At 39.4% G+C, this 12,665-nt stretch overlaps 1 protein-coding gene across 1 annotated transcript; it reads left to right on the top strand.

The window, feature by feature from the left end:
* Positions 1 to 1,201: 1,201 nt before the first annotated feature.
* LOC102803533 (uncharacterized) lies at positions 1,202 to 7,309 on the top strand. Its single transcript, XM_085498794.1, has 2 exons — positions 1,202 to 5,575; positions 5,726 to 7,309. The coding sequence occupies exons 1-2, from the start codon at positions 1,202 to 1,204 to the stop codon at positions 7,307 to 7,309; spliced, it is 5,958 nt and encodes a 1,985-aa protein (XP_085354920.1).
* Positions 7,310 to 12,665: the final 5,356 nt, after the last annotated feature.

Raw genomic sequence — 12,665 nt, 5'->3', positions numbered from 1 at the left:
CATATTAAAAATAATATTTTTGATTCCCATTTCGTTGTATCAATGTTTCTCCCAGTAGAGGTATCATGGGGCAAACATTATTGTCTTATTTACTATTTATAACTATAGGATTTAGAGAATGATTAACAGATATATACAAACCCATGTCAAAATACAGGTGACTTATCCTATCATACCTGTAAGTTGTGCAAACCTCCCCTCTGATTGGTTATTGATTACATAGTTAGATTCCTTTGTTTCACCTGTTTGACCTGTGGTGAACTCTGGGCTAGGCAGGCTATTGTCTTCAGTTCAGCATGTGCTTCTGAAGAGTGAAGACGTCTCTGTGTCTGCTCTGAATTGCCCTGCCGCATTGGGTTTTCTGAAACTTGCTAGGTTTGCTAACATTTGTACACCGGTCCGGGAAGGTGCCACTAAATGAGGTAAGGAAGGTTTTCTTTTCATTGTTGGCTTCATCAGCATGAAATTATTGGCAGTGATTTGTTACAAGTTTGAGTACTCGTATGAACTCTATTTTATCACTCTTACTTTGGGTTATTATTGCAAGTCTGTAAATGTTAGTATTCGTTAGTATTCGGTAAGACTTATTTCTTGAAAATTGTTTTGTTATTTATACTATTTGCCACCCATTTTTTGTGCCCAAACACATTGCGTACATGTGGTCAGCTGCACGTTTAATAAAGCACATGGTATGCAATGTGTGCTTTGGCTGGTCAAAATGGTTGGCAAATATTTCAGTTAGCATTGTTACTTATTGTTACATATTTTATTTGCCGTATATTTATTGGTTGTATCGCTCGACTTTCTGCACATATTAAGAGAAATGTATATTTAATTTACTGTACATTTTATGATGAGAATTGTTTGATTTACTTCGAATATTATAGTTTCCCTATTTTGTTTTGTATATTTTAGAACCATATTCTGGAGATGTACTAACTTGTTTTGATTCCGTAATGATTGACCATATGGAATAAATATATGATATAACCAGAGTACGCGTTTCTAGTTGGTGGCGTAAGAGACTGTAATACCTGTGGGAGCTTGTGATGCCTACATAGTTCTCATTTAACCTTCGCTGAAGATAATAATTTTGTGTTGCCTTCATACCTTGTACATGCTGGTAATACTGCTGTCAGTCAAGTGAATATCGTGCTGTGAATGTCATATCCTAGATCATAAACCCGTGCAAGACGGGGAAATGAGTCTGAATCAAAGATATTCGCAAAATAGGGACACGTTATTCGACCTGGACCGAGCCAGTATGCAACTTGATAAGATACATCGTTTGAAGAAATCAACAGCTTCATATGGCGGTCATCTTACCAGAGTCTACACTGAGATAGACAGTATGATGTCCACAAAAGCAGCATACCAAGAAGTAAGCAAGAAAAGATATGCTCTTGAGAAAATATTCAACTCGTATAAAAAAACTTGTCGTGAATATATGCAGTGTCTACCTCCAATGGCAAGAGGTGCTGTCGAAAGTGAATACGAGGTTGAGCTTGAAAGAAAGGAGTATTTTGATCAGAGACACAGAGAATGGGTATTCCAAACAATGGAGTCTCCTGGCCCAAAGGAAAGGATTGACGACCAAATGGAAGACGCATTGGAACATGGATTTCTCTTGGAAAGGAAAGTCCACATGCCAACTCTAACCACAGAGCCAAATGCATCGGTAGATTCTCACACTTCATCTTGGCCTCAACTCCCACAAGAAAACAAGACAAATCCATGGGATACTGGCAAGAAAGAATTTTTGGATGTGGATATTGAGGATGGTAGAATAGGTTCTAACTCCAATACAATGACAAATCGTGTGTCTAGGGAAGCAAGGAGGAAACTCGCTTTAGCCCGGTGTGAGTTAGACCAACTCAAAGTTGAAAAACAGATAAAGCAACGCATAAAAGAGTTGCAGCTTCGAGAAGAAACAGAAAAACGTCTGCTTCTGATGCGTCAAGAGAGGGAGCAGCAGGAAGCAGAAATGGAAATTATGCAAGCTCAAAATCGGGTTAGACAAGCCAAGGTAGAAGTAGACTTTATAGATGAAGAAATTGAATCTGACCAGAAGTCTGATATACTCCCTGGTTTGCAGAGGCAAACCCAACAAGAAATGATGAGCAATTATTTCCAATCGTATATACCGTCGTGTAGTCCAGCCAATAGTCAATTCAGGACTACAGGGGCGTCAAGTCCACAACATACAAGCTTTGTTGATAATGCACATGGTACCAGCGAACAATATCGTGATGACAGAGGAGGGCCTATAGGGAAGCAGATGACCACTGAGAAGTCAGGTAATGGTGCTGCTCTCTCTGAAACATTCCAATTACAGAAACTGTTAGAAAGTCAACAGAAGACAATGGAATGCATTGTGCAGAATCAGCTGGAGACTACCAAAGCATTAGCCATTAACTTGAGTCTACCAAAACACGAGTTTCATACCTTCGATGGTGACCCAGTCCCATATCCAACCTTTATCAAAAACTTTGAGGTGAACATAGAACAATTAGTCAAGGATGATACTGTCAAACTATCATATCTTATCCAACACTGCACTGGTGCAGCTAAGGAAGCAATCAGAAGCTGTGTAATTCTCCCTCCAGAGCGAGGATATACAGAAGCCCGGAAGATCCTTTCTACAAGCTTTGGTCAGAAACACGTCATAGTGCATGCTACAATTGACAAAGTGGTGAAAGGCCCTCAGATAAAGGCATATGAAGTGGATAAGCTTCAGAAATTGGCTCGTGATATGAAGAATTGCCACCTCAGTTCTGAGCAAATGAATTTCCATGCTGACATCAATTCAATGGATACCCTGGAAAAGGTGGTTAGGCGGTTACCATCATACTTGCAATCAGATTGGGCCAAGCAAGCTGGCAAGTTGATCAGTGTGGGCACTGAACCTGAATTCCTGCACCTTACCCACTTTCTGGAGAACAGATCAGCAATTGCAAATACAAGATTTGGTAAATTGGTAGGATCTAAGCCTGATGGAGAAAAAGATTCGAATGCCAGATCAAGACAAAAACCAAGTAAAGCTACTACAGTGGCTACACATGTAGCTGACACGCCTCCCATAAATCTTCCTTCCAAGTTTGCCTCCAATGATGTTGGTGCTGATGATACTTCCATGATCGAAGTTAATGGCAGGAGAGGTTGTCTGTTTTGCAGTGGTAGCCATGCATTTGAACATTGTCGAAAATTTACGTTCAAACCGTTCCAAGAGAGAAAAGACTTCATCAGGAAACACAGGCTCTGTGACTGTTGCCTAGAAGCGAGACCTCCTCACTTGGCTAGGAATTGTAGAAGTGGCCGTATTTGCCCTATCATAGGCTGTGGTAAAAGACATCATCCTTTGCTTCATCCTGCAACATCGAATTCAGCATATCAAACATCTGCAACTCCCAAGACTTTCAGCAATAGTAATCTGAAAGCTCCCGCCACAGCTCAAAATGAGAGACATAGTAATGTCATTGGAAGCATAGCGCAATGTAGTGCTACACAAACCAATCGACCACGCATAAGTTTGCAGGTGATTCCTGTTCGTGTTAGTGGGGTAGATGGAGGCCAAGAGATTGAAACCTATGCATTTCTTGACAGTGGTTCTGATTCGTCTATCTGTCTTTACAGCCTTGCTGATAAATTAGGCATTACAGGTAAACCTGTCAATTACACATTGTCCACACTGAATGCAGAGAGGCAGATTAATGGTCATGAATTACAGATGGATGTAAGAGGTCTAAATTTGGTCAATGGTGTGCGACTCGATAAAGTTTGGACAACGGATAGATTGCCGATAGCAGCTGACAGTATTCCAACCAAGTTGGATATAAAAGGATGGTCTCACCTGAATGATATAGAATTGCCAGAGATAGAAGTTAAAGACGTTACTCTCCTCATTGGGAATGATGTCCCTGAGGCACATTGGGTTCTTGAGGAGCGTCGTGGTGAAAGGAAGCAACCATATGGTATTCGAACACTACTTGGTTGGACATTCATTGGACCAATGGGCAGAAAGAAGCGTGGAGGTAACAGCATCAATTTTATTAATGTTGACCAAGTCTTGGACTCTGATTCCCCAATTCAGTGTCTCGAACCTATAACTTCTCAGCTTCATCGCATGTACAATGCAGATTTCACAGAGTCCTTGTTTGATACCAAGGCATGTATGTCGCTGGAAGATAGAAGAGCAAAGGCGATCATGGACAGTTCAGTTTGTCTGATTGAGGGTCACTACCAGCTGGCTCTTCCTTGGCGATATGATGATCCCTGCTTACCCAACAACAAATGGTCTGCTCTAAAGAGGTTGAAGCTACTGAAGAGGCGTCTATTGAAAGATCCTGCACTTATGAAGAAATATAAAGACACATTGGATGGTTACATCTCCCAGGGTCATGCAAGAAGAATGTCCAATGTGGATTCATCAGCAACGAAGTCTGGCTCTACTTGGTATTTACCTCATCATCCAGTAATCCACTCAAATAAACCAGAGAAGGTGAGAGTTGTTTTTGACTGCGCTGCCAAATACCAAGGCACATCTCTTAATGATCAGCTTCTGCAAGGTCCTGATCTTAATAATACCCTTGTGGGAGTACTTCTTCAATTTCGAAAAGAGCCAGTTGCCATTGTCGCTGACATCAAGCAAATGTTCCATCAAGTTAAGGTGAAGAAGGCGGACTGCGATGCACTAAGATTCTTATGGTGGCCGGAAGGAGATTTATCTGAAGATCCAGCCGATCATCAAATGTTGGTGCATCCATTTGGTGCCACATCTTCACCAAGCTGTGCAGCATATGCTCTGAAGAGAACTGCAGATGACAACAGAAGTAATTATGACAGTCATATTGTGGATACTGTTTATAGAAACTTCTACGTCAATGATTGTCTGAAGTCTGTTGCTAGTGTTGAAGAAGCCAAGGAACTGGTGAAACTGTTGCCTGAAATGTTAGCTAAAGGAGGTTTTCATCTAACAAAATGGATATCCAACTGTCGGGAAATCTTAGCACTGATCCCAGAAGCTGAGCGTGCTTCTTCAGTGATGAATCTAGATATGGAGAACTTGCCGATTGACAGAGCTCTTGGCATCCAATGGGATGTTGAAAAGGATGCCTTTAACTTCAGAATTGGCGACAGACTGAAAGAAGAGACACGCAGGGAGATGTTATCATTCGTAGCTTCAGTCTACGACCCACTTGGATTCGCTGCCCCCTTTGTTTTACCGGCAAAACGAATCTTACAAGAATTATGTCGTGTTGGATATGGATGGGATGAAAAGGTACCAGAAGATCAACTGTCGAATTGGAGAGAATGGAGGAAAAAACTACCTACTTTGATGACACTAGCTATACCTAGATGCTACAAACCAACTGGTTTCAGTCAAATACAAACAGTGGAACTCCATAATTTCTCTGATGCCTCCTTAGGAGGTTATGGGGTTGCATCTTACCTGCGGCTGATAGATACAAATGGTACAATTCATTGCAGTTTGCTGATGGGAAAGTCCAGGGTCGCTCCGCTCAAAGCCATGACAGTACCAAGGCTTGAACTAACAGCAGCTACAGTTGCAGTTAAGGTCAGCAGACAAATTCAAGATGAAATTCAACTCCCAATCCAGAGAACCCTATTTTGGACAGATTCAACAATAGTCATCCAATATATTCGCATTTACATCCAATATAACATGGCAACACGATTCTAAACCTTTGTCTCTAACCGCCTCCAGATTATTCATGATGCTTCATCTCCATCACAATGGTACCATGTCAGTTCAGAGTTCAATCCAGCAGACCATGCATCACGAGGAATAAAATTGAATGGTTCTAATGAGGCAGCAATAACCACATGGTTCCATGGTGCAGCATTTCTATGGCAACCTGAATCAGAATGGCCAGGCCAACCTACTGACCTACCAGAAATTGATCGTGACGACAAAGAGCTGAGAAGGAAGGTCCAAGCAACAACCATTACCCAGTGCAATACAATGGGTACAGATGTTTGGAGTCGTTTGCTCCATCAATACTCCTCTTGGTATAAATTACAAGTGAGTGTTGCATGGCTCATCCGGTTTAAGATGTACTTGAGAAGATCTGCCTTATTGAAAATAGGCCCGTTAACAGTTCATGAACTTTCCATTGCTACCACTGACATTTGCAGAATTGTCCAACGAAGTTCATTTCCAAGAGAGTTTGCTTCACCGCAAAAGATTCTGAGTGAGAAACCTGATGCTGAAGGTTATGTCAGTCCACTGCGAAAGTTAAACCCTAAATTAGAAAATGGAGTCCTACACGTCGGAGGACGACTAGTGAACGCACCCATTAGTCAGCAAGCTAGACATCCAATTATATTACCTCGCAATCATCATGTAACTGAGTTGATCGTTCAACATTACCATGAACAACAAGGACATATTGGCCCAAACCAAGTGTTGTCAGAGATACGACAGAAGTTCTGGATTGTTCATGGACTAGCTACTGTAAAGCGTGTGATTGGTAGGTGTATTAAGTGTCGTCGATGGAATGCACAACCCGGGAATCAAAAAATGGCTCCACTTCCTGCAGCTAGAGTGACACCAGGTGAGCCACCATTCTCCCATGTCGGGATAGATTATTTTGGACCACTGTATGTTAAGTACAGAAGAGGTACCATTAAACGATATGGATGCGTGTTCACCTGCCTGGCCATTCGGGCTGTTCATATCGAAGTGGCCCATGATTTATCCACAGATTCCTTTATACAATCTGTGTGGAGATTTATTAGTCGGCGTGGACCACCTACACATCTCTACAGTGATAATGGTACCAATTTCCGGGGAGCCGAGACTGAGCTGAAACAGATGCTTGCTAAATGGAACCAAGCTTTTATTAACGGTAAACTTAGCAGAAGAAATATTCAATGGCATTTTAATCCACCAGCAGCAAGTCATGCAGGTGGAGTCTGGGAACGAATGATTCGTTCGATAAGAAAGATTCTTCGATCTTTATTAGGGAACAGGTTAGTGGATGATGAAACGCTACTCACTTTCACAACAGAAGTGGAGAAGATTCTTAATAATCGACCACTGACACATTTATCTGATGATCCAGATGATCTTGAACCACTCACACCAAACCATTTACTTTTGCTACGCCTAAATCCTTGTACGTCGGTGAGTGAAATCATAGAAGAAAATGGTCATCACAGAAGAAGAACCGAAACTCAACATTTTGCAACTGAGTTTTGGAAACGGTGGGTACGTGAGTACTTGCCAACTCTACTAGAGCAGCAGAGATCGGTGCAGAAGACACCAAGGAAATACATGAACAAGTAGATGGATGTGATCATTCGATGCCACGTCGTAGTAAAAGCCTACAGCACAAGAAGAAAATAAAACAATGAACTTTTGTTGAACAGAACAATGATTTTTCTTTTCATGTACATGATTCATTTAGTTGTCGGTTCTGCAACTTTAAATTTAGAAAGGCTCCTCGTGACGTGCGCCTTTCGGGGGCGGTGTGTAAGTTGTGCAAACCTCCCCTCTGATTGGTTATTGATTACATAGTTAGATTCCTTTGTTTCACCTGTTTGACCTGTGGTGAACTCTGGGCTAGGCAGGCTATTGTCTTCAGTTCAGCATGTGCTTCTGAAGAGTGAAGACGTCTCTGTGTCTGCTCTGAATTGCCCTGCCGCATTGGGTTTTCTGAAACTTGCTAGGTTTGCTAACATTTGTACACCGGTCCGGGAAGGTGCCACTAAATGAGGTAAGGAAGGTTTTCTTTTCATTGTTGGCTTCATCAGCATGAAATTATTGGCAGTGATTTGTTACAAGTTTGAGTACTCGTATGAACTCGATTTTATCACTCTTACTTTGGGTTATTATTGCAAGTCTGTAAATGTTAGTATTCGTTAGTATTCGGTAAGACTTATTTCTTGAAAATTGTTTTGTTATTTATACTATTTGCCACCCATTTTTTGTGCCCAAACACATTGCGTACATGTGGTCAGCTGCACGTTTAATAAAGCACATGGTATGCAATGTGTGCTTTGGCTGGTCAAAATGGTTGACAAATATTTTAGTTAGCATTGTTACTTATTGTTACATATTTTATTTGCCGTATATTTATTGGTTGTATCGCTCGACTTTCTGCACATATTAAGAGAAATGTATATTTAATTTACTGTACATTTTATGATGAGAATTGTTTGATTTACTTCGAATATTATAGTTTCCCTATTTTGTTTTGTATATTTTAGAACCATATTCTGGAGATGTACTAACTTGTTTTGATTCCGTAACGATTGACCATATGGAATAAATATATGATATAACCAGAGTACGCGTTTCTAGTTGGTGGCGTAAGAGACTGTAATACTTGTGGGAGCTTGTGATGCCTACAATACCAGACATGCAAAGCATTGACTGCCACTATTTACTTTTAGTAATTTAATGCTGAAGAAACACTTTGTAAGAGGTGTTCCATCAGGAGTCTCACTCATGACACAACAAATACTTCATGTTATGTGGTTCGAATGTAGATGGATTTGTCTACCAGATGGATACAAAACATAGCTACCAATAGTGAAACAATATACATACTTAACAAAGCCTGAAACATGTCCAACCTGTATTGTTGTCGTGGAGACTGTCAAAAATTGCAAGCCCAGTTAACGTCTATTTCACAGTGCTACATATGACTACTATAAGTCATCATCCATATTTTTAGCATTTTTTGTTACCTTATAATCTGTTAATGCTTGTATCTTTCTGTTTGGCAAGACATGTCAGCTAAATTGGTTTGTCAGTGTACACGAAAAGTCGAGATAATTTTAATATGGTGGGGTTATCACGAAAATACTGCGGATTATCCCTGTCTGGATCTGTTATTTGGTGACGAAATTGTTTAAAAAAGAGCTCGCAAATTTTCTGTTCATTACGTTGTAATTGTACCTTCAACACCAAAATCATAATAAACTCTTACGTGGAGTTATATACCTGCGCTGCTTTAATTTAATTTGTAAAAGTAGGTAAGATTGATTCAATTGTTCCACTGGCAAATAATTTCGTCCAACCTGCTTTAGAACGTCACAGCCCAATGATAAAGTGGACGCTTTTTTGAAATTATATTTCAAAATAATAAAATAGAATCTGGAGCAATTATTCTGTGAAAATTTCAGAGCTCTGTCATAAACGGAATGTGCACATATTTTTAGCATTTTTGTTACCTTTTAATCTTTTAATCCTTGTATCTTTCTGTTTGGCAAGACATGTCAGCTAAATTGGTTTGACAGTGTTCATGAAAAGTCGAGGTAAACAACAAGGTAGAAGTTTATCTTACCTTAGACAAATAATTAATTAAATTTATATGTAAAATTAAAATGCTGAAACATAATTGATTATATTTTGCGATGGCAACAACTAAACCATTTTCGTCACAGGAGTGTCAGCAGTTATTTCTTGGAAACACAATATTATGAATTATTTGCAGGATTCACTTAAGACAAAATAATTCAATTCAAGAATAAATAACATGAAAGACAGTATTTTTTTTTAAATTTAGTATTTCTTATTTAATTTGTAAGCTGTAAAATGTTTTAGTTATTTTTAATTTCGCTGTCGACAACTAAATTCATCACATGGATTTTCAAAACACAAATATATTATGCATTATATTATATACTATTTGGAAGAATAATCAGTTTGAAATTTTATTACAGCAAGTCTCAAAAGTATTGAGGCAGTCAATATGCAAACTCGCTAGCGAATTGGCTAACTGCTTTGGTTTTGACTAAACAGTTGGCTTTCGTATCTCGCTGGTGCCGACTTGCGATCGCGTCAACTCTGGGCGAGTCTATATTGTCTATATTAGGGGACATAGAATGTTCTTACGTAGCCTGTTAGATTTCTAGATTCCCCTGAATGATTTTGTTACGCGAGGCGTGGTAATGTAAAAAGTAGTTTCCCTGGTCAGCCTGAGAATGGTCACAGTCAGCGGGTGTACAAGCAATAATTAGATTAAGGCTAATCTACCGATATTTACTATATTGGGTAGCCATCGTGAATACTGCTTGGAACTACAAATTCGGGAGAAAATCAGGGTAACATTACGCCAACGGCTAAAAAAATCTATCTCATTCGTCATTTTTTGTGTGGGCAATTCCTTATGTCCGAACACCTCATTACACGAAGAACATGGAACACTTTCTCTGCTATATTTGAATGCGACATCGCCATCCAACAGTAAGACTGTCTCCTACTGTTATATAGATTCTCCAACAGTGGGCGTGACCAACAGACGGCGCCAGCGATATTCGAAAGCCAACAGTTTAGACAAAACCAAAGCAGTTAGCCAATTTGCGTATTACAGTATGCAAATTAGCTGCCCCAATACTTCTGAGACTTGCTGTAAATCTAAACGGAACAAACACCATAAATCGTACTAGTCAAAACATTAGCAAAAAACATACCCCTCCCATAAATAGTTTTAATTTTTTTTATTATTTATTTAAAAAAATGTTGTGCTATGGGTGCAAAGTTATACGTTTTTTCTCATTTAGTTTTGACGTTAGTGAATTGTAATAGTTCATTGCTCTAAGGATTCACTGCTTGTAATATGTAGTGCAATGTGGTGTGGGTTTTGCTGAATGTGGGTGGTGTGTTGTGGTGAGATGTGTTGTGGTGTGTTGTGTTGTGGGTAAAGTGTGGTATGCTATGCTGTAATGTGATGTGGTGGTGTGTGCTGTGCTGTGCGTGGTGTGTTGTGCGTAGTATACTGTGGTGTGCTGTTGTGTTGTGTGTGGTATGCTGTGGTGCGGTGCAGTGTGCTGTGGTGTTTGGTGTGGTGTGGTGTAGTGTGGTGTGATGTTGTGTTGTGTGTGGTGTGATGAGGTGGTGTAGTGTAGTGTGGTATGGTTTGGCGTGGTGTTGTGCGTGTGAGGTGTGGCGTGGTGTTGTGCGTGTGAGGTGTGGTGTGGTGTGGTGTTGTGCGGTGTGGTGTGATGTTGTGTTGATTATTTTGAAGTGGCACTTTCCAGCTAGGAAGTAAAATCCAGCGCCTAAATTAATACAAAATATATTGAAATAATTCACTGAAATAATTGCATTATTGTTGTGGCCAGACTGGTAGCTCAATGGGTGTAAGTTTTAGGTCTCTTCCAGTTTTGAAGTTAGTGAATTGTAGTGGTTCATTACTCCGAGGCACCATTTAATATTTTATTTTGATTTAAACAAATTTCTTCTTAGAAATACGTATTATTATACACTTGGTTGAAGTTAATTGAAACAACCAATCTCACTGAGTTCAGCTAATTTTTTGTCAAACAATCGATACTTGGCTCTCAGGTGAAGAATTCCATTTCACACAATTTTGACCACCCTCACAACGTTTTTTTGTTTGATCTTCAGGTATATCTTTCAAAATCCTAGTCGAATCTTTTATTGATAGCTCAATGAAAACTCGTAGTGATAATGATATTTGGTGTATAGAATGCTTGAGGCACTGGAGTTCCAATTTAAATAGAACAACGTGTTTTATTTTTTAAATAACATCATATATAAGCAATGAAGATTACAATTGTGTGTTTAACACAATTATCCAAACAAAGATGGTGTGCTTTCATAGTTCACATTGCAGAGCTGTCAAAGTTGTTGCGTCATAGAAATATTCCTAGTGTTGAAAACTCTTGATCGACAATCTCCCAATACGGAAACGATGACACTTTTCATCACAAGCTATGTAATCTGACGCTTGCGACAAGAGTGAAAGTGTGGCAAAACTATTTTCCTTGAGATTTAAATATTTGCAGATGATCCAATTGAACTTACGAATATTACCAAATCTGCTCCGTGTGCTTCATAATTAAATATTGACCTTGAATTTAACTCTATGGGCAAGCCACCTAATTTTAAAACCATGAATCTTTCCCATTTCTATAGCAATAACATACTCTCTTCTATCTATTGAGTACACAACGGATTTTTGGAGAATGAATGTGTTAACATACAAACGCTTCTTTGGGAGAGGTGATTAGCTTGTAATCAAATACAATAAAACTGTTACAAAATGATACATGCTGCTCCAATCGCACTTATCTGATATCAGGCCTTATAAGGAATCCACTTGATTATACTTGAAATGATAGATGACGCGTGCTACGTTTGGAGCGAAATGTGTTCACTTTTTCGAGATCACTGTCAACACTGCCTCTTACTGATTTGAATCTTCGGTGTAATCAACTTGTCAAAAGTTACTTGGAATATTCTTTATATTATCTGTGAAGTTTAAGCCATATAAATTAAACACCATACCTACCCTCCGCCCCAGGCGAAATTGGAAGTTTTCAAACCAAAACGCAAAGTTATTAAGATAAATCAGGAAATCGAAAATTGTCAATTTGCTATTTCAAATTTCCCTCAGACGTTCTATTCCGTCGTGTGATGGCGTTTCAAATATATGTCTTTTAAAAGTTCGCTCACAGTTTCTCTGGTTCCTGGCGCCCATTGCGATTCTTGTAGCTTGCTGTGCCATTACAATTGAGGCGGGAACTAGCCAAGCGCACATTGGGGTCAAATATCAATATGGTGGCAGACAGAATTTAAACGAGATCACTCAAAATATGGCTCATTTGACACATTTTGTACAACATTATCTAAATTCACGTCAGAATTAACAACGTCTACAGATGAAGTA

Source organism: Saccoglossus kowalevskii, chromosome 5 (assembly GCF_978046115.1).
Source record: "Saccoglossus kowalevskii chromosome 5, keSacKowa6.1, whole genome shotgun sequence".
Classification (NCBI taxonomy): Eukaryota; Metazoa; Hemichordata; class Enteropneusta; family Harrimaniidae; genus Saccoglossus; species Saccoglossus kowalevskii.
Note: the sequence above shows the minus strand (reverse complement) of the source record. Positions and strands in the feature narration are given on the sequence as shown.

Excerpts from the sequence above, each read along its gene's own strand:
- LOC102803533 (XM_085498794.1), top strand. The coding sequence starts at position 1,202 with ATGAGTCTGAATCAAAGATATTCGCAAAATAGGGACACGTTATTCGAC. Across the intron at positions 5,576-5,725 it reads CAGCTACAGTTGCAGTTAAG|ATTATTCATGATGCTTCATC; the intron begins GTCAGCAGACAA and ends AACCGCCTCCAG.